The sequence below is a fragment of the Cydia fagiglandana genome, chromosome 16 (assembly GCF_963556715.1).
Source record: "Cydia fagiglandana chromosome 16, ilCydFagi1.1, whole genome shotgun sequence".
Classification (NCBI taxonomy): Eukaryota; Metazoa; Arthropoda; class Insecta; order Lepidoptera; family Tortricidae; genus Cydia; species Cydia fagiglandana.
Genome location: NC_085947.1, coordinates 4819506 through 4840265, shown reverse-complemented (window position 1 = coordinate 4840265; position 20760 = coordinate 4819506). Strand labels below are relative to the sequence as shown.

Here is a 20760-nt window from a genome sequence, read left to right as displayed (position 1 = left end):
AAGTAATTAGTCCGACTCTCGCTTGACTGCATATTTCTAATAGGTTTAGACCTATTTTTTATATTTTTTTCAAAATTTTAGACCCAGTAGTTTCGGAGATAAACACGGGAGGAGTGTAATTTTTTGGCTATTTTCTTAAATAACTTCTAAAGTAAGTAGGTAAGTAAGTAAGCCCCATTTATACGATGCGAGAACTCGCATACGAGTTTCATTACATTGCTGTTTTTGATCGGTCGGTAGAATTGGACGTAAACAACAAGTACGCAATGTAACTAAAATCGCAAGCGAGCTCGCGCGCCGTCTAATTCAGCCCTAAGTAATTGCACCAATAATTATACATTTTACATACATGTAAAACTACAAAGACATTTTAACGAAAAAATAGAACGAGGTAACAACAGGCGGTCTTATCGCTAAAGAGCGATCTCTTCCAGACAACCTTGGGGTAGCAGGAAATGTAGAACTCAAACAAAAGTCAACAGGTAGTGCACGGAGCAAAATATGGAGACTATTAAACACAAACACACAATATTACATACTACTAATTCTTAACTATTTATTTTAAAATTACAAAAAAATATGTAATACGTAAGATGTCCGCGTCTTTGGGTCACGAATTTACATACATATGTGTACCAAATTTCAACTTAGTTGTTCCAGTAATTTTGGTGAAAATGGACTGTGACAAACGGACAGACAGACAGACGCACGAGTGATCCTATAAGGGTTCCGTTTTTTCCTTAAAAGGTACGGAACCCTAAAAATAATATTTTTACGAAATCAGCATTAACTAATGTATTGAGTAGGAATATGTCAAAAAACCACGTCGAGAATGCGCGATCCCGAAATGTGTTGTGTTAACGTAAATTCGTAAAAAGTGAACGGACAAGTGTCAGCCCCTTCGTCGTTCTATCCACGTACGATTAGCCTAGCCGTGTTTATTGTATTGTAGGTATATTATTATTTACCAAGTCCAGCCCCTACTAAATAACTATGATTTGTAAACCGGGACAATTTACTTACCTATCGGCCGGGACACCGGGACACCATGCCTCAAACCGGGACATGTCCCGGCGTACCGGGACGTATGGCAACCCTATCCTAGGTGCAACTACAGAGAGCTATAGATGGTCAAGCAAATCTTGTCAGTAGGAAAAGGCGCGAAATTCAAATTTTCAATGAGATGATATCCCTTTGCGCCTACATTTTTCAAATTTGCCGCCTTTTTCTACTGACAAGATCTGCTTGACCAACTATACTTTCAAGAGAATTACAATTCTGAAAAAGACGGAAAATTGGCGGCTTAAAGGTCTCGCATCCAGGCCATAATTGTTTAAAAAAAGACGGAAATTCACAGGTGACGTTTTTCAAGGTCATATTTCGCGCCTCAACTTGGCAAAATCCCTCCTGCCAATACACACAAGAGGGGAAAGCCATAAAAAAAAAATGAGAGAGGCTGTATCAGGGACACAGCCGCTATGGCTGACGTGAAACGTGGTGTGGACCGCCAATGCGAAGGCCGAGCTCCGCGTAGGGCCGAAGGCCCGAAGCGTCCAGGATTTAAGTGCTATAACACAGAACAATAGTACAAGTGTCTAAATGCGAAGGTCGAAGGCCGAGCTCCGCGTAGGGCCGAAGGCCCGAAGCGTCCAAGATGTCAGTGCTTTACCACAGAAAAATAGTAAAAGTGTCTAAATGCGAAGGCTGAAGGCCGAGCTCCGCGTAGGGCCGAAGGCCCGAAGCGTCCAGAATGTTAGTGCTTTAACACAGAACAATAGTACAAGTGTCTAAATGCGAAGGCCGAAGGCCGAGCTCCGCGTAGGGCCGAAGGCCCGAAGCGTCCAGGATTTAAGTGCTATAACACAGAACAATAGTAAAAGTGTCTAAATGCGAAGGCCGAAGGCCGAGCTCCGCGTAGGGCCGAAGGCCCGAAGCGTCCAAGATGTCAGTGCTTTAGCACAGAAAAATAGTAAAAGTGTCTAAATGCGAAGGCCGAAGGCCGAGCTCCGCGTAGGGCCGAAGGCCCGAAGCGTCCAGAATGTTAGTGCTTTAACACAGAACAATAGTACAAGTGCCTAAATGCGAAGGCCCAAGGCCGAGCTCCGCGTAGGGCCGAAGGCCCGAAGCGTCCAGGATTTAAGTACTTTAACACAAAACAATAGTACAAGTGTCTAAATGCGAAGGCCGAAGGCCGAGCTCCGCGTAGGGCCGAAGGCCCGAAGCGTCCAGAATGTTAGTGCTTTAACACAGAACAATAGTACAAGTGTCTTGTCGTGTATAAAAAATAATAAGAATTTAATGTAGAGTGGCATTGTAGTGTATAAAAAAATATAAGGTTTTAAATGTTTAAATAATTAATGGAAAAAGTGCCTCGGATAAGATCCGCAGTAAAACATTGGACTATTGGAGTACAAGGGTCCTCTTGTTATTCTAACCTGGTTAATGGGAACTTGGTAGGATATTGAAAAGATAAAACCAAATATCTGACATGCAATTTAATATACCCCACTAAATAATTACAAGGCACTCCGCTTCGGGGCGGGTGCTACTCAAAATACAATTTGTTTCTATAAACCGTTGGCGGTTATGGGGTGACACTATAGTAAACCTTAATCTACGGTCGCGAGACGGACGAAACGCGGAGTTTTGGCCAAAACCTGAAACGAAAGTCTAGTGCACTCACGGATACCGGGTGTAGCTTTCATCCTGGAACTTAGCGTAGCAGACAGATCGACGTAGATCAGCGGCGGGCGTTCATCGAGCCCCAGCTGTGACAAGCCAAGGCGAGAACAAGCCGCGGCGCTCGGAGTTTCACGGGAAGGACCCGCACGAAGACACCTTGGAGTCGTCGAACGGCAGCATAACCATCCGACACACGGCCTGCAGGTCAAGGCCGCGTCCTACGGCGTGGAAGCAGCGTCAGCATGACGCTCAGCAAAATCAGGGACGCGCAACAGCGCGCCAGGGAACACGATCACCAACCGTGCTCATGTCCATCGGCGACACGGGACGCACTAAATAAATAACGCGCACAATTCACGCACAGCGATATACGCTTTTTACAAATCGGTCTCCCACCAGCCGGACCAGGCGGCGGAAGGAGACGAGGCAATTCCTCTCGACCTTTAATTAGAAACCATCTACATCCTAGCGTATTCCCATTCCAAGTGTCAGTGACAGTCTGAAATCTTCCCCTACCCGTCACGTTGCGTTTCGATTCACATCAACACATTAAACGTCAAACCAACTTAAATCTTTTCCAAATCAAATGATTCTCGAAAAATATCAATGCTCATTAATACTTGTAATATTTTAAGTGGTTAATAATGATTACTAATAATTATATTTTTTATTACTGTTTTCTACATTGTTTCATTCAGAATATCTTCCTTCCGATGCGGTAACTAAACGCGTAACTTATTTTCTGACAGTTCATCTGTCAAAAATTTCAACCTTTTGACACCGTCAAAATCGCTATTTATGTTTCATAAAAATTCCGAAAATGATTCTAAAATACATATTAAATTAGGATGTGACCTACTTGAGCAGTTAGGGTGGATCACGAGGATCATTTTGATATACGTGAAGCCAGGTTTGGTTCAACAACCTCTGCACAATCTGGGTGACAAGTTCCGTTCGAGTGGCATGCTCTTTGGACTTGTTTCTTCGAAACCAGTTAGCCAGGAGACAGGATATGTTAATCAACCTGCAGCTAGGAAGGTACGTTACAGTTTTACATAAGTGTCATACTCTGGTGTATGTTATTTTGTTGGAAATGCGACAGTCATGTTGTACAGGTTATCCTGTATGGAAAAGTATGTATCTATCATAGGCAAATATGTAGCATCGCTACAGTCTAAATGCGAAGGCCGAAGGCCGAGCTCCGCGTAGGGCCGAAGGCCCGAAGCGTCCAGGATTTAAGTACTTTAACATAAAACAATAGTACAAGTGTCTAAATGCGAAGGCCGAAGGCCGAGCTCCGCGTAGGGCCGAAAGCCCGAAGCGTCCAGGACATCAGTGTTTTAGCACAGAACAATAATACAAGTGTCTAAGTGCGAAGGCCGAAGGCCGAGCTCCGCGTAGGGCCGAAGGCCCGAAGCGTCCAGGATGTTAGTGCTTTAACACAGAACAATAGTACAAGTGTCTAAATGCGAAAGCCGAAGGCCGAGATCCGCGTAGGGCCGAAGGCCCGAAGCGTCCAGGACATCAGTGTTTTAGCACAGAACAATAATACAAGTGTCTAAATGCGAAGGCCGAAGGCCGAGCTCCGCGTAGGGCCGAAGGCCCGAAGCGTCCAGGACATCAGTGTTTTAGCACAGAACAATAATACAAGTGTCTAAATGCGAAGGCCGAAGGCCGAGCTCCGCGTAGGGCCGAAGGCCCGAAGCGTCCAGGATATTAGTGCTTTAACACAGAACAATAGTACAAGTGTCTAAATGCGAAGGCCGAAGGCCGAGCTCCGCGTAGGGCCGAAGGCCCGAAGCTTCCAGGATTTAAGTGCTTTAACATAGAACAATAGTACAGTCAGCAGCAGATATACCTGAGCGGGCAAGGTGTCCAAGAAAAAATATACACTTCAATCGTCACAAAAATAAGGACATCTAAGATGTCATTTTCACGTAGGCTTTCAGTTCGTCACAAATACCTCAACTTCTGAGTTTTTCTTTAACACATACACCCTTATTTAATCACAATGACAATAACGGTTAAAAAGTCAGTGGTAACTAAGCAATCAAATTCAAGCTGCTGTCATTAACTACACGCACTGCCAATCACGTACGTCAGCAGCCAGGGTGCCACCAGTTGCTAAGCAGTTGTTATTTCAATGGTAACTAAGCATCAACATTTTATCTGTTTAACTTTAAAATAAATACTGTAGCACTACGAATTGACACCTCCTTTCTTTAAGAAGTATTTTATCGTTAAGTGTCAAACTTATACAATAAATAAGTAGGTTCTACTAGAATGATCGGTTTTTTTATTTTAACTGTCATATGCGGCTGTTCTTCCGAACCGGTGATCATATTATATACCTATGTTAATATATTTATTTAGCCCACTTATTGTAGTAAAATATACTATACAGGGTGGCCCATGTAGATCGGCCAGTATGGGAAAATCTGATACAATAAGATATACACCGATCTCTTCTTAGGAATCATGTCATCGATTTTAGTAACACGAAAAACTGTATTCATACATTAAAAAAAATGTGTACTCAGCTCGGGAATCGAACCCCGAACATTTTGAAAAATAAAACTAAGACTATTTCTATTTAGATATCGATTGTGTAGGTCTTAAGCAATAAATGTTACTATGAAACATGATGTCTGAAATTAATAAAATGCATTGTTTTCATATCCTTTAATTTAATTTAGTCAGTTTTCGAAGAGACCAGCATTTTTAGGGTTCCGTACCCAAAGGGTAAAACGGGACCCTATTACTAAGACTCTGCTGTCCGTCCGTCTGTCCATCCATCCGTCCGTCCGTCCGTCTGTCACCAGGCTGTATCTCAGGAACCGTGATAGCTAGACAGTTGAAATTTTCACAAATGATGTATTTCTGTTGCCGCTATTATAAGTAACAAGAAATACTAAAAACAGAATAAAATAAAGATATAAGTCAGGGGCTCCCATACAACAAACGTGATTTTTGAGTAGTAAATATCAAATGGCATTCCGCACAGGAGTAATCTAAGTAACGCCCACTGCGGGTTCAAACCTACAACGTCCTGATAGAAAGTCGTACATACGCTACATGTCACATTATCTTCAAAAATTATATAAACTAATTCTTTATTCTTTATTCTTTATTCTTTATTGTATTGCAGTCATGTTCATAATTACATTAGGTGTTACAATTTGTGGATAGTAGGTACATGACACCCTGTAAGGGCATTCAATATATCTTAAGTCTAGGTATTAAATATTTAGTACATGCATGCATCTTATACTAATAGCAATAAAATCTATATTCATAGTTTTAATATTTTATATTTTATCGACGTTTATGCATTTTTCAATGTCAAGTTCATTTATAAAGCTAGTAAAATAAAATAACAAGATTATGATGATTATTAATATTAAATGTCCAGGTTAATTTATAAATAAATTCAAGTAATAAACAATATGGTCACTATTAATTAATTTAACTATTAAGTAACTTTTAGAGAATGCATGAATGTCGATAGATGTTTACAATAATATTTCAATAAAAACTTAAATAATTTAATTTGAGTAAATACATAGTATAGCAATATTATTCCAGTGTTTGATCGTTCAGAAATTCGTCTATTGTATAATATGCTTTCTCTAGAAGAAGCTTTTTAAGCGTAATTTTAAACTGTTTGTCGCTCGGTTCCTGTTTTATACTGTCAGGGAGTTTATTTGTAATTATAATACATTGGTAATAGGGCCCCTTTCTGCACATAGCTAATTTAGTATTTGGTAAGACTAGCTGATTTTTAGACCTACTATTAGTTTTACAGACTTCTCCTTTGGTTTTAAACAATTCCGAGTGGTTTCTAACAAAAAGTGCGGACTCAAGTATATATATACACGGTAACGTAAGTAATCTATGTTTTACGAAGTGCGGGCGACTGCTGTTTGGTATTCGTGTGTTTGTCAGAATACGGACGCATTTCTTTTGCATTATAAACAAATCATTTGCATCAGTGCTTGAGTACCATAAAACCACACCATATCGGAGCCACGCATACGCATATGCAAAATAAGCTGTTAGCGCAGTCTCAAAATTTGTGTTTCTTTTTAGAATATTTAGCGCATAGACAAATCGGGATAATTTAGTTTTTACATTTTGAATATGGCTTTTCCAGTTAACGCTACTATCTACCGTTATACCTAATAATTTAAATTCACTAACTTCTTCAATAGCCTGACCGTTTATTTCAAGTTTGATATCCAAGGGTTGTTTCTGTATCGGTTTGAATTGAATGATTTTAGTTTTTTTGAGATTTATCTGTAAATTGTGGTCTGTAAGCCAATTAGTTACGTCTTCTAGGGTTTTCCGTAGGTGGTCGGTACATTCCGTGCTATTTGTAGTCTTTAAAAGTAGTGACACGTCATCGGCGAACATAATACATGTTGTGTCTATTGTTTTCGGTAGGTCATTGATATATGCAATAAATAGCAGACAAGAGATTACTGATCCTTGAGGGACAGAACAGGTAGCTAGACGCATTTCCGATTTTACTGTTTTAATTTCGTTCGATTCTCTGTGGTAGTGTTCGATCTGCACTTGTTGGTACCGGTTTTGCAAGTATGATTTTAGCCACTGATATGCTAAACCCCTGATTCCCATAGCGTATAATTTATTTAGTAGGATGGGGTGGGACACCCTATCGTACGCCTTGGACATGTCCAATAGTAGCCCTACTGCGTATTGTTTCTTGTCTATTAGATTTAAAGCTGACTGTATAAATGTGTACACTGCCAAAACCGTAGAACGTTTCTTTCTGAATCCGTATTGATTGGTGTCTAATAAATTATATTTTTCAAAGAAAGAATAAATACGATTTGACATTGTTTTTTCATATATTTTCGAGATGGCCGGAAGCAATGATATAGGTCTGTATTGACTTACATCATACTTATCGCCACCCGGTTTCAAAACTGGGTTTATTATAGATAATTTAAGGGCGTCCGGAAATGTACCTTCATCATAAGATTGGTTTACTAGCCAAGCTATCGGAGTGCTTAGTTCTGAAGCGCAAAGTTTAATTAATGTCGGCGGGATTTCATCTGTGCCGTAGCTTTTTTTATTTTTCATGTTTTTTATAATATTGTGTATTTCGCGAGTAGTAGTATGATGTATAAATATGGAATTTAGCGCGGAGGTAACAGCCGGGCGCTCGGGTAGCGGGTCAGGGCGCGCGGTCGGCCTGGCCGATGCAGTCGGCGCTCGCGCCGCCGGTCGCGGCGATGACTCACCCACCGCTGCGAAGTGCTCATTGAATGCATCTGCTATTTTCTTGGGCGATTCTAAAATATTTCTTCCGAGTTTTAAAGTTATATTTTTATTTGATTTTTTTGTGTTTCTGTTTGTAACGCGCTTTATGATAGTCCACATTGACTTTGTTTTGTTTTTTGATTTTTCCATATACTTAACGTATGCATTCTTTTTCGATTGGTATATACATTTTTTTAACAGTTTTTCATATTTTTTATAATATTTATTGATTATGTCGTTTTTAGATTTATTCACGAATATTTTAAGTAGTCGTTTATTCTTGCATGATTTTTTTAAGCCTTTAGTTAACCACGTGTTTGTATGTCTAAAGCTTGATTGCAACTTTATTTTCCTTTTAGGTATATGTATATTTAAACATTCTTTTAATTTACCTATGAATGCATTGTAATTTGTATTAGTGTCGTTAGTTTTAGTTATTATTTTATCCCACTCAATGTCATTTAAAGAATTTTTGAATTGCAACATATTAATTTCACTAAAAATTCTACCCCAAGTAAACCATTGTTTGTTTTGTGATTGTGTCTTTGCACTCTTACTTGTAATTTCATACATTAAACCCTTGTGATCCGATATGCCGTGGTCTTTTACATCGATATTATAGTTTATCATGTTAGTAAATATTAAATCTATACAGGTACTTGTATTATTAACTTCTCGAGTTGGTTTATTTATTATTTGTCTAAGGTTATAGCACATCATAATATCTATTAATTTTTTTGAATACATATTATTTATATTTATATTAATGTTGAAATCACCAGTTATAATGATATTTTTATTTTGTTCACAACACCGAATTTTATTTAGTAATTTATCGAGGCAATTGAAAAATATGTCTATTTCTCGATCAGGCCTATAGATACAGACTAATATAATTTTTTCTTCAGGGATCTCTATTCCGCAACATTCCACAATACATTCTTGAGATAAAGCTGCGATGTCTGGGCGTTCTTTATACTTGATGTGTTTCTGTAGCAGAATTGCCACCCCGCCTCCTTGTCTGTGTTTACGATAGTAAGCCGCCGCGTAGTTGTATCCGCTAATTTGTATTAGATCTTTTTGTGATTCGGAAATCCATGTTTCGGACAGGCAAGCTGCATGTATATTGTTATTATTTATAAATAGATCTAATATATGGGATTTGTTTTTGATACTTTGCATATTTTGGACGTATATTAAAAATTTATTCTCGAAAGGAATGGGTTTCTTCTTGGCTTATTAGGTTTTTTTCTGCCTGTTCAGATGTGTTATGTGAGCTAGCGTGGGCTGTTACGCTTTTTTCCGTCGGTATCGTGTACTCATATCCATTCACAAACACTTTGTCCTTCCTAATGAATGGGTTGAGTCCTCTCTTTCTTGCATGTGCTGAAGTGTCCATCAATAGTTTTCGTTGTCTTAATGCTGTCGTGTCCATGAACTCTGACACTGCTAGTCCGGTGTTTTTGAAAGTATATTTATTGTCCAGTAGGTATCTTCTCATCCTTTTACTTAGTAATTCTATCTTTAGCGGTCTACGGTAGCCTCGCTTGCCAATGCGATTTATTTTCTCGATAAATCCGTTTATGTCTGTGCCTAGTATGTCGTAGAAAATGTTGCTAACACGTGCAATGATGTTGTATTTGTTTTCGTCGGGGTATTCGTTTAACCCGTAAAGGACAATGCAGTTTCCGTGCTGGGCTTCTTCTGTGTTTGGTTGGACTTTTTCTGTAATATTTTTATTTAGTTGTTCTAAGTCTGCATGTAATTTAGCATTTTCAGCCTCAAGTTTTTTTATATGTATGTTTATATTGTTTATATTTTGCTCTAATTTGTTTTTTTCTTGAAACAAGGTTGTCGAATTGCTTGATATACTTTGCTCCAAGCTGGTTATTTTTGCATTAAATTCGAGTGCTAACGCTTGTTTGATATTATTCGTAACGGAGTGTATCAATCGCTGTTCCATAGCTACCAACTCGCTTTTTATTAATTGGCTGAATTTGTTATACGAAATGAGCTCTAAATTTTGCGATGGTGATGTTATCTTAGTATCGCCCATCATATTTGTGATGTTGCTATCATCATACGACATATTGGTATCTTCCAGGGCCGCTTGTTCTTGCTGCATCCTAACAGCCGGCGATGCCGGAGTGTCGTCGTTACGCGGGCGGCGCGTGATTAACTGACACGAAGGACATTTCCAACTCGCTTGCAATTCGCTTTGGTGCTCTCTAAAGAATGCGGATGTATAGTTTGCACATCTATAATGATAGCATCTTTTACAGAGACTACAAAATAAGCGCTCCGTTCTGTCTATTTCAAGTTCGCAACCTAAACAGATCATCTTGAATGTTTCCTGATTTTATTCGAATTTAATTACACTTTATTATTAACGCCGTAAGGTCCAAAGTAGAGTGTCGAGTGACAGTGTAAATAGTTGCACCGCGCGGTAGATAAGATTAAACAGGTCGGCGCTAGGACCCTCTGCTTTAAGCAAAAGTATTTTCACTTTAACTCACTATTTCGTGGTCCGATTTAAACACTGTAAACACTATAACACAGCACATGTTCTTAGCTTTTTACATATGTAGATGTATCACAAACACACAAGGTATTTCTAGGTATTTGGATTTATTTCAATCACAGCGTAAGTAAACAAGTCTTTTTCCTTCCGCGCCGTCTACCCTCGTTATGCGAAATTAACATAAAACCAGAAGACACAAATTAATAATAGAAATGAAACGCAAAAAAAAACAAAAAGCTGTAATATCTCTAGGTGCGTACGACTGAGATTTGAACCCGCGGTCTCTGCTTTGAAAAGCAAACGCCTGTTACTGAGACCACGACGTGCCTTGACAATTGGCTCTAAATTCGGCTTCAGTTAGCTTTTGCTATGTGTCATTCGTCTTGACGAATCTGTTAAAAGAAATAGTTTGCAGTAAGTTGACCGACCGAGAGGCTCCTGTCAAATGGTTGAAGGGCAAAACGTGAGATAGATGTATGTGATGACAAGACTGTACTGCTTTCGATGATTGTCAAAACGCTTTACCTGAAATTAGCATGCCTATCTTTTATTCAATATTCGACCATACTTGTATGCTTTAAAGTCTATTTTTCCATATTGTTCAGATATATTTTACACGTTGACCGCTTAGATAACATTGGTTTTATGACAGCTAAGGTATCAATGACTTGTTGTAAGTGTAGAAATTAATGAATAGCGACTGTTAACATATTTGTGACACGTTGAGCGCTCACAAGTAAATACTACCATGACAGTCAACAACTTTTTGACAGTTTAAACGTTTACCTCTCTTTGAGCACCTGGAGTGTATAGCGACTTCTGCTGCTGACTGTACAAGTGTCTAAATGCGAAGGCCGAGCTCCGCGTAGGACCGAAGGCCCGAAGCGTGCAGGACATCAGTGCTTTAGCACAGAAAAATAGTACAAGTGTCTAAATGCGAAGGCCGAAGGCCGAGCTCCGCGTAGGGCCGAGGGCCCGAAGCGTCCAGGATTTAAGTGCTATAACACAGAACAATAGTACAAGTGTCTAACTGTGAAGGCCGAAGGCCGAGCTCCGCGTAGGGCCGAAGGCCCGAAGCGTCCAGAATGTTAGTGCTTTAACACAGAACAATAGTACAAGTGTCTAAATGCGAAGGCCGAAGGCCGAGCTCCGCGTAGGGCCGAAGGCCCGAAGCGTCCAGGATTTAAGTGCTATAACACAGAACAATAGTAAAAGTGTCTAAATGCGAAGGCCGAAGGCCGAGCTCCGCGTAGGGCCGAAGGCCCGAAGCGTCCAGGATTTAAGTACTATAACACAAAACAACAGTACAAGTGTCTAAATGCGAAGGCCGAAGGCCGAGCTCCGCGTAGGGCCGAAGGCCCGAAGCGTCCAGGACATCAGTGTTTTAGCACAGAACAATAATACAGGTGTCTAAATGCGAAGGCCGAAGGCCGAGCTCCGCGTAGAGCCGAAGGCCCGAAGCGTCCAGGATGTTAGTGCTTTAACACAGAACAATAGTACAAGTGTCTAAATGCGAAGGCCGAAGGCCGAGCTCCGCGTAGGGCCGAAGGCCCGAAGCGTCCAGGATTTAAGTGCTATAACACAGAACAATAATACAAGTGTCTAAATGCGAAGGCCGAAGGCCGAGCTCCGCGTAGGGCCGAAGGCCCGAAGCGTCCAGGATGTTAGTGCTTTAACACAGAACAAAAGTACAAGTGTCTAAATGCGAAGGCCGAAGGCCGAGCTCCGCGTAGGGCCGAAGGCCCGAAGCTTCCAGGATTTAAGTGCTATAACACAGAACAATAGTACAAGTGTCTAAATGCGAAGGCCGAAGCGTCCAGGATGTCAGTGGTTAAACAGAGAACTGACAGACTGGACGCTTCGGGCCAAAGAATATAATACTCACTAGGAGAAGAACGGTAACTCCATACAAAAAAATGTCCCCAACCGTTTATACGTTTATACTACTGGCGCCCTCGATGTGTACCAATGGAACTAAAGTTAACAACCGGTTTAGCCTGGCGGGTATTGGTATTATAGGTATATAGTAATTATGTTGATAAACATATTTGTTATCTTCATATCACGAAATATATGAAAGATGCAAATATTACCCCTTGTTTGTGGTATTATCTATTGATTTAAATAAAAGGCATATTTATGTTTATAACATTGTATTGTTTTACATATAAAAATATACACTGAAAATGAAACCCTGACAACTTAATAAAAATAGACATTAATAAAGCGCATTCACAAAGTTTTCAGTATTATACAAATAACATTAGGCATACCTACCTATTACACTTTACAAACAGATACACTACACTTTACACACGGCATTTTACACAGATTTCTAACTTGTATTCATACATTTCTTCACGGTTAATTAATACGCTTTCCAGATGCGTTATGACTCGGTTCCTTCTGAACCCACTAAAGCTGTATAAATTTCACTCTGGCTGCTTCAACAGCCATTGCTCCGCATTTAACACATTTTCTATGTGCATTGCTGTAATCTATGTAGGTACAGACTTACAGTCTTAAGTGGTTGTACCGCTACGTTGTATTTATTATTTAAAGATTTAATAAATAAAATGTTCGTTATGAACTTTAACCACAGCAGTTGGACAGAGTCATTGACAAATATATTTTTTTATTATGGTGGATGATTATGCAATAAAACTTTGATTTTATGAAAAGACGCATTGTATTATTACTTTTCACACACATTTATACCGTGAATCGACACAATAACTAATTTTCAGTTTTATTGTAAAGGAAAGCGAACTAGCTTGAGCGGCCATTTTTGCAAGAGCGAAAAGCACAGATAAAATTCTTTGTCATAGATCTAGGCCGAGCTGTTTGAGGTTTCAAATTAAACTATTTCCACTATAAATGGCAAATTACTCATAAATCTTATAATAATATATATAACGCTCAAACAAAGCAAATATTCATTATAAAACTTAATCGCGTGTAATTAAGTTTTAAGCATTTTGAGTCCCGTTTTATGATTAATTATGTATAAAATTCGTGATAATTTAAATCAGAGTTGGGAGCAATGTTGCTGTAGAAAAATGTTTTTATTTTTATTACTCGCAACTTTTTCTCGGAGGCCAACGCACACATAGAAGCTTCAGGCGCACACATGCGCAATTATTTGGGGACATAACTTTCTTAGGAAGTGAACAGGCCTTGCTTCGGGCCTTCGGCCCTACGCGGAGCTCGGCCTTTGGCCTTCGCATTTAGACACTTGTAATATTGTTCTGTGTTAAAGCACTGACATCCTGGACGCTTCTTGCCTTCGGCCTTACGTAGAGCGCAGCCTTCGACCTTCGCATTTAGTTAGACTCTTGTACTATTGCTTTGTGTTTGAATACCGAAGTCGCACATCTCGCGAATGCGTGATGTATTATAATAATTTTGGATAATATCTAAATTTTATCTGTAAAGATTATTTGGGGTCATAATGATTCACTGTATCTAGATGAACTTGAATGCAGCATGTGATGGGTAATTTTAAAATAATTAATTACAGCGTCACACCTATTTAAATAATTAAATGATCAATTCATTTTGGAGTAATGAATGTAACGATTAGGTACAATTTTTTTTGTAAATAACAAACCAACATTACGAGAATAGATATTTTATACGGGTAATACACGTTTTATAGCAAACTCGTTCGTGTCTTTCCTGTAGCCATCGCATTTAAGGGAATCTAAAAGCATTTTTTTACGCAGCACCTTTACAGGCAGAATATTTCATTCAATACTTGAGACTCAAATGAGAAAAACGGGATATATATATATGAACCACAGTCGTTACCTTTTATAGTACCTATTGTCCACAGAAGTGACCTTTTCTAAATTATGTTTTACCCATTACATCAGAAAGTACCTAACTAAGATTACTATATACTTACTAGCATTAGGAACTCGGGATTGTCAAGCAGCCGTCATACGTTATATGTGTTCTATCAAAGTAACTCGCGCCGCCGCGCCGCCATAGATGCTAATGCATTATTTGAGGAGATGAGCATGTATTACTATGGTGAATGTGGTATTAAAAGAACCGGTATTGCTTTATCTTACTATTTCAGGTATATTTTGTCAGTTTTGCGCCCTATTTTTCGCACACGGTGGCCTCAAACAAGAGCAGTGATAAAAATTCCGTAAAAACTGTCACATTTTTATTTTTTAACAGCTTATTATAATTCCACGTACTTTATTTTACTCATATTTCATTAAAATAAAGTAAGATCTATCAAATGACATGAATTTTACCGAAATTGGTTAATGGGCTGATGAGTCATTACTAAATGAACACTGAAAATAGGGGTCATTTTTGCTCCGAATACGTCGTGTCTAGCGCAGAATCAGCGCCATCTATGTCAGCGGCACGTGCTGTTCCGAGTAAAGGCTACTTTCTTCTACACATCTGTATCAAAGCTATGTTTATAGATATTATAGTTTCGGAGATATAAGCCGCCGCGCCATAACACTTTTTCGTTACATCGGTTTTTGATCCGAGCCCCTCTACGGGTTTTTAAAGACGTTTACCTACGTTTCACGTCAAAAAAAAAAGACGAGACGATATGATATCCATGTACTTATTAACAAATTTTAATAGCTTACTGTATACTTAGACTTACCCTGTAAGCAAAGTGTTGGAGCGGTGTATATGCGCCCTATGGTCTGCAAGTGCTGGCCGTATTTGCAGGAACAGGCGTTCGCCGCCCGCGGCCGGGTCTCGCGGCGCGCCAGCATCGAGGGACTGAGCTGAACGCCCTCGGCTGCGAAATGCTATCTTCCGTATCTGTAGTAAAAATATTTGTTTTCCTAGGAATTACATTTAAAAACATGCACTCGTTGCATGGTGCATGTAAATCTGAATTTAACATAGGACATAAAGTCAAGAATTGGCACCCATACCCTATTTTAGGAAGCATACGTACGTTTGGCTAAATCACGAATAAATCTATGTAATACCAATCCCACCAAAAACATAAATGTAAAAAAGGAGAGCCAAGTTCAATACAAAAATTATGCTTGGCTGTGGGGCTCGCCGCAAAAAGAATGGAGATCTAAATGAGTGCCACTGCGAAGTTCTATGCAAAATCCAAATATGTATTTATAGGAACAAAATAACATTATAAACAAGTATTAAACTCTATTTCTTTGCTTTATTGGATACCTATAACAATTGCTGTTATTTAAAAAAATGTGAGATCTTAAAGTAGGTTAGATTTGACTTGGCCAGTTTTCATTATATCAATCATTTTATATATATTGTAATTCTGATAAAACCTGGCCAAGCCAAATCTAACCTACTTTAAGATCTCACATTTTTTTAAATAACAGCAATTGTTATAGGTATCCAATCAAGCAAAGAAATAGAGTTTAATACTTGTTTATAATGTTATTTTGTTCCTATAAATACATATTTGGATTTTGCATAGAACTTCGCAGTGGCACTCATTTAGATCTCCATTCTTTTTGCGGCGAGCCCCACAGCCAAGCATAATTTTTGTATTGAACTTGGCTCTCCTTTTTTACATTTATGTTTTTGGTGGGATATCAATACTTTTTGTAAAGAAAACTAGGCAGGTATTGAGATTTAATGTTTTTTCTTGTGTTTCCGCTGTATGGTTTTTACTTCTGTTCTTTGTATAATTATGTGGTGCCGCGCGCCGCCGACGACACACCGTTGGCCGGTTGTTTAGAGCGTATTACAAGTTTTTTGTATGGGGACACCACTTATTTTTTGACTAAACTTTATTTTAATATAGCAAATATAATAATACATATATTGGGGTAGTTTCAAATATCTGCTTGTAACGGTTCCAACGCTACAATAAAAAAATATTTTTTTGTATGGGGACCCCCCCTATTTTTTAACTTTTTTTATTTTTAGATTTTTCCCTACGCTTACACACAATAACCGAGCTGGATTCCAAATTTCATCCTTCTAGATCATCTGGAAGTAGGTTAGGTTTAGGTACTTATATGTCAGTCCCAATAAAAAATGGTTTTTTTGTATGGGGACCCCCCCCTATTTATAAACTTTATTTTATTTTTAGATTTTTTCCTACGGTTACACACAATAACCGAGCTGGATTCCAAATTTCATCCTTCTAGGTCATCTGGAAGTAGGTTAGGTTTAGGTACTTATATGTCAGTCCCAATAAAAAGTGTTTTTTTTGTATGGGGACCCCCCCTATTTTTTAACTTTATTTTATTTTTAGATTTTTTCCTACGGTTACACACAATAACCAAGCTGGATTCCAAATTTCATCCTTCTAGGTCATCTGGAAGTAGGTTAGGTTTAGGTACTATAAGTCATAAGTCAGTCTTAAAATTTACGACTTTTTGACCTTCATACCTTTATAACCGTTTGAGCTAGCTTCATGAAATTTGGGCTTCTAGATATCCTTATGGATATAATTAAACACACGTAGTTTTATGTGTTTACGTCAAAGATGTTTTGAGTTATAGAAGGGTCAAAAGTGGCACCAAGTGGTTCGTGTAATATTACACTCGGCGCTGGCTAGCCAGTTCCTTTGCTTGAACTTGGCTTGACACGCTGCCGCGTGTCTAGATAATATTACTAATTTTTAATATATTTAAGTAATATAATTTGTGGATAATTAAACGAATTGGGATCCTAGGATTCCTAGGTATATTAAACTATTATTTAAAAAAATATGTGTATAATATAGTCTGCAATTAACTTAAACCACTGCAAAGCTAATCTCGTAGCGATAAGTCGTAGCGCTTTATCTCCTTTGAACAGAAAATCCCCCATAAATGGGCAATGATTAATAATGAGCTAAATAATGAATAATATGTAAGTACACCCTAAGATTGTCACGATATAAAATACTCACGTTTCCACGACTGAATGTGATAGGCATTAGTATTTATAACTATATGTATTAACTATGTATTAAACACTTGTATAGGACTACAATAAATTGGCCCCATTGATTTTGTTTTGGTAAAAATAAGTCTATACGAAAAGGCATTTTTGGTCCATTTCATCAACATATCAAGTATATCAACTCGTTGCTTAGCTACAGTTTCAACGACCTTGGATCGATTTTAACGAATTTCCATTGAATTTCGATGAGTTGCAATAAAATACCATGTTTGCGAGTGGCTGTGATCTAGAAGGTAGGTAGGTACAGTCAGCCAAGAAAGTGCTCTACCACTTTTCGACTCTATCATCTGATTGATAGAGTCGAAAAGTGGTAGACCACTTTCGGCGCGATTCTGGAAATGAATTAGAGATTCACTAGATATGAAATAGTAAAGATATGTGACGTTCCATGGCAAAAGGTACCTTGGCTAGTACAGAGGTAGCTGGTTTTGACTGTGACTGTACCTGAGGCCGTTACTTATAATACCTATTATATTGTTGTACAAGTATAATTTGTTATTTTATAATATAATTAGAACCATTAAGTAAATCTTGCGAACTAGAATAACCATTTTTAACACATTTTAATGTGATAAAGATAACAGCGTTTTTATATTCAGCCTAAATAGCTTCAAGTACAGTAGAGAGAACTGTCAAACCATTGTCAAACGCTTGTCAAAATCCAAAAAAGTGAAATAAAACAAAACACTACAAAATAACATCAAAATACAGAAGAAAATAATAAATGGATCAAAGAGCATATAATCACTACGTTTTAAGAGTCGGCACTCTCGAACAATCCTCGAACCGAATTATGAACGTACATATCCCAACACACCAAATACAGGCTTAAAGATCTCGCATCCAGGCCATAATTGTTAAAAAAAAAACCACACACAATACTACCAACACAAAAAAAAACAACGCTAGGGCTCGACACCTCCAGTACCTACTGTTTATCGATATCGATAAATGTGCGATACGTGCTGCTGTATTTACCTACTGTACTACTGTAACAGTACATTTTGAGAATCACGTGGATTAATAAAATAAAAGAACATTATATATATAATTTTTTTTATTTTACATGATAAAAATAACATACTTTATTATTCAAGTAGGCATATTACAATATGCTGAATTCGCGCGCATTCTTTTTTAATCCGGTCCCTTTTTATTGAAGGCACTGGATGGAGAATGATTTCCACAAATGAACTTGTTTCCATTCAGCTTTTGAATAGGTAAATAAATACGCCAAATCCTCATTTCCTTTTCCTCAGCTTTGCCCATAATCGACATCTGAAATAAAGAGATTATCGATAAATTGGTCGTACACTATTCGTGTCATAGGTTACTTAGTTTTTTACTTAAAAATACTTTATTCACAAAATATTTTCGTTTTAATCATGGATTGTAAACGACTAAAACTAATTAAATTAGTAACTGTTAACGACTCAAAGTAAAAAATGAAAATATTGCATACAAACATCAGTTTACCGACCTGTTCGGATCAAGTGGAAATTTGGCCAAAAATGCGTCAGTAGTTAGTCTTCTTACACACCCACTACAAAGTTCACATTTCCTTAAAGATTTGGCCCCCATTTAAATAACAGCTAAAGTTATTTTACCAATTACAATAAAAAATAACCACGTATTTCCACGTTCACGACAATTCAAATGACGTTTGACGTTTTACTACCAATCATACCAACCTAAAGAAAAGTAAGTATAATACGTCTATGTTAAAAGCAAGTATGGTATGTGCCACCAAAATGCAACAGCAGTCAGTTTTAATTCGATAAGATTATTTCTATGCCTCAATGTTGGTAACAAGTACGTTCTTAATTTATCAAAGTATGGGGTGTCGATGGGCTGAAATGGATGACGACAGCATGAAGAAAGAAGAAGTTGTCAAATAAGTTACAAGATTTTTTTAAATATCTGCAGTTAGGAGGCGATTGGAACTCAAGATTTCTGTATGAATATACCAAACATTTTGAAGCGGTTCAATATTAAAAGCCATTTAGTCCGTTTTATTAAACGTACGTCTGGCCTCGACTTAGCTATGGTCAGATACTTTCCAAATACGCTGAAAGACTTTACGGAAGGCGCCGAAGTGCCTATTACCCAGGAGAAGGTTCGTTCACAGATAGACGAGCATATCGGTAACATTTTGAAGAGACTACCGCCTCTTCCCAAGCATGTAGATGGAGGCCTCTACGTGGGTATCGCCGGCGTCGCCTACATGTTCTACCACTTATCCAAAAACGACCAGCTAGCCGATAATAGGGCATTATATCGCGAGAAAGCCCATGCATATTTAAGTGTTGTATTACAAAATCCCACTCTGGATAAAACCTCTTTTCTACTTGGCGATGCAGGAACTTACGCTTTGGCCAGCGTGATCAAACATAGTGTAGGCGATAAAACCTACAAGGACATGATCAGCTATTACAGACAATTTTATAACACATTCTTGAATCCAAATTTCTTGAAATGTGGCGGAGATGAATTCTTTGTTGGACGTTCGGGCTATCTGGCTGGGGCTTTGTGGATGGCGAGTGAAATGAAAACGCAAGTGTTGTCTGCGGAAGAAATGCACAATATTTGCAAAGTCATTGTGGAATCTGGCAGGGACTATGCTAAAAAACACAGGAGTCCATGTCCCTTGATGTACCATTACTACAGTACGGAGTACCTGGGTGCCGCTCATGGTATCAGCTTTATACTGCAAATGCTGCTGACTGTGCCGGGGTATCTGGAGAGTGACGAGTCGTCAGCCAAAGACGTTAAATGTACAATCGATTTTATGGCTTCAATTCAATCTAAGGATGGTAACTGGCCGACTTGTATGGAGGAACTGGAACAAAAAGAGCACAAGCTGGTACACTGGTGCCACGGAGCTCCCGGGGTCGTGTACCTTATGGCTAAGGCATACCTTGTGTTCAAGAATCAGGAGTATTTGAATGCTTGTATAAGAGCAGGGGAAAATGTATGGAACAAAGGCTTGCTGATGAAAGGCCCTGGAATTTGCCATGGAGTCGCTGGAAATGGCTATGTTTTCCTGCTGCTGTATAGACTGACAAATGATGAAAAATATTTGCATAGAGCTAAAGCTTTTGCTGACTTTATGAATTCAGATCAGTTCCTGTCTGATGCCAGGATCCCTGATAACCCGGAGACATTGTATGAAGGCACAGCTGGCACTGTTTGCTTTTTGGCTGATCTTCTTGTGCCAGAAAAAGCTCATTTTCCTTTCCAAGATGTTTTTGCAATGTAATAATATACTTATTATCTTTTTTCTGTACTTAACATATTCTTGACTGCTAGTGTTAGTACCTATTTATTAAAATATTTTGGCCAAATCC

At 38.4% G+C, this 20760-nt stretch overlaps 2 protein-coding genes across 3 annotated transcripts in view; one reads left to right on the top strand and one right to left on the bottom strand.

Moving 5' to 3' along the window:
* The window catches only part of LOC134671755 (leucine-rich repeat-containing protein 49), a 28394-nt gene extending 10712 nt beyond the window's left edge, over nt 1-17682 (bottom strand). Inside the window, exons 1-2 of one of the 2 annotated variants that reach the window (XM_063529578.1) lie at nt 17361-17682; nt 15126-15289 (exon numbers count right to left, since the gene is read on the bottom strand). In XM_063529578.1, the coding sequence (XP_063385648.1) occupies nt 15126-15289; nt 17361-17387 (191 nt within the window). In that variant the 5' untranslated portion in view covers nt 17388-17682. The remainder of the gene's footprint in view (nt 1-15125; nt 15290-17360) is intronic. The other variant, XM_063529579.1, reaches the window with a different exon arrangement.
* Nucleotides 17683-19247: 1565 nt separating this feature from the next.
* LOC134671767 (lanC-like protein 3) lies at nt 19248-20736 on the top strand. The gene has a single exon (XM_063529594.1). The coding sequence runs from the start codon at nt 19371-19373 to the stop codon at nt 20670-20672; it is 1302 nt and encodes a 433-aa protein (XP_063385664.1). The 5' UTR covers nt 19248-19370; the 3' UTR covers nt 20673-20736.
* Nucleotides 20737-20760: the final 24 nt, after the last annotated feature.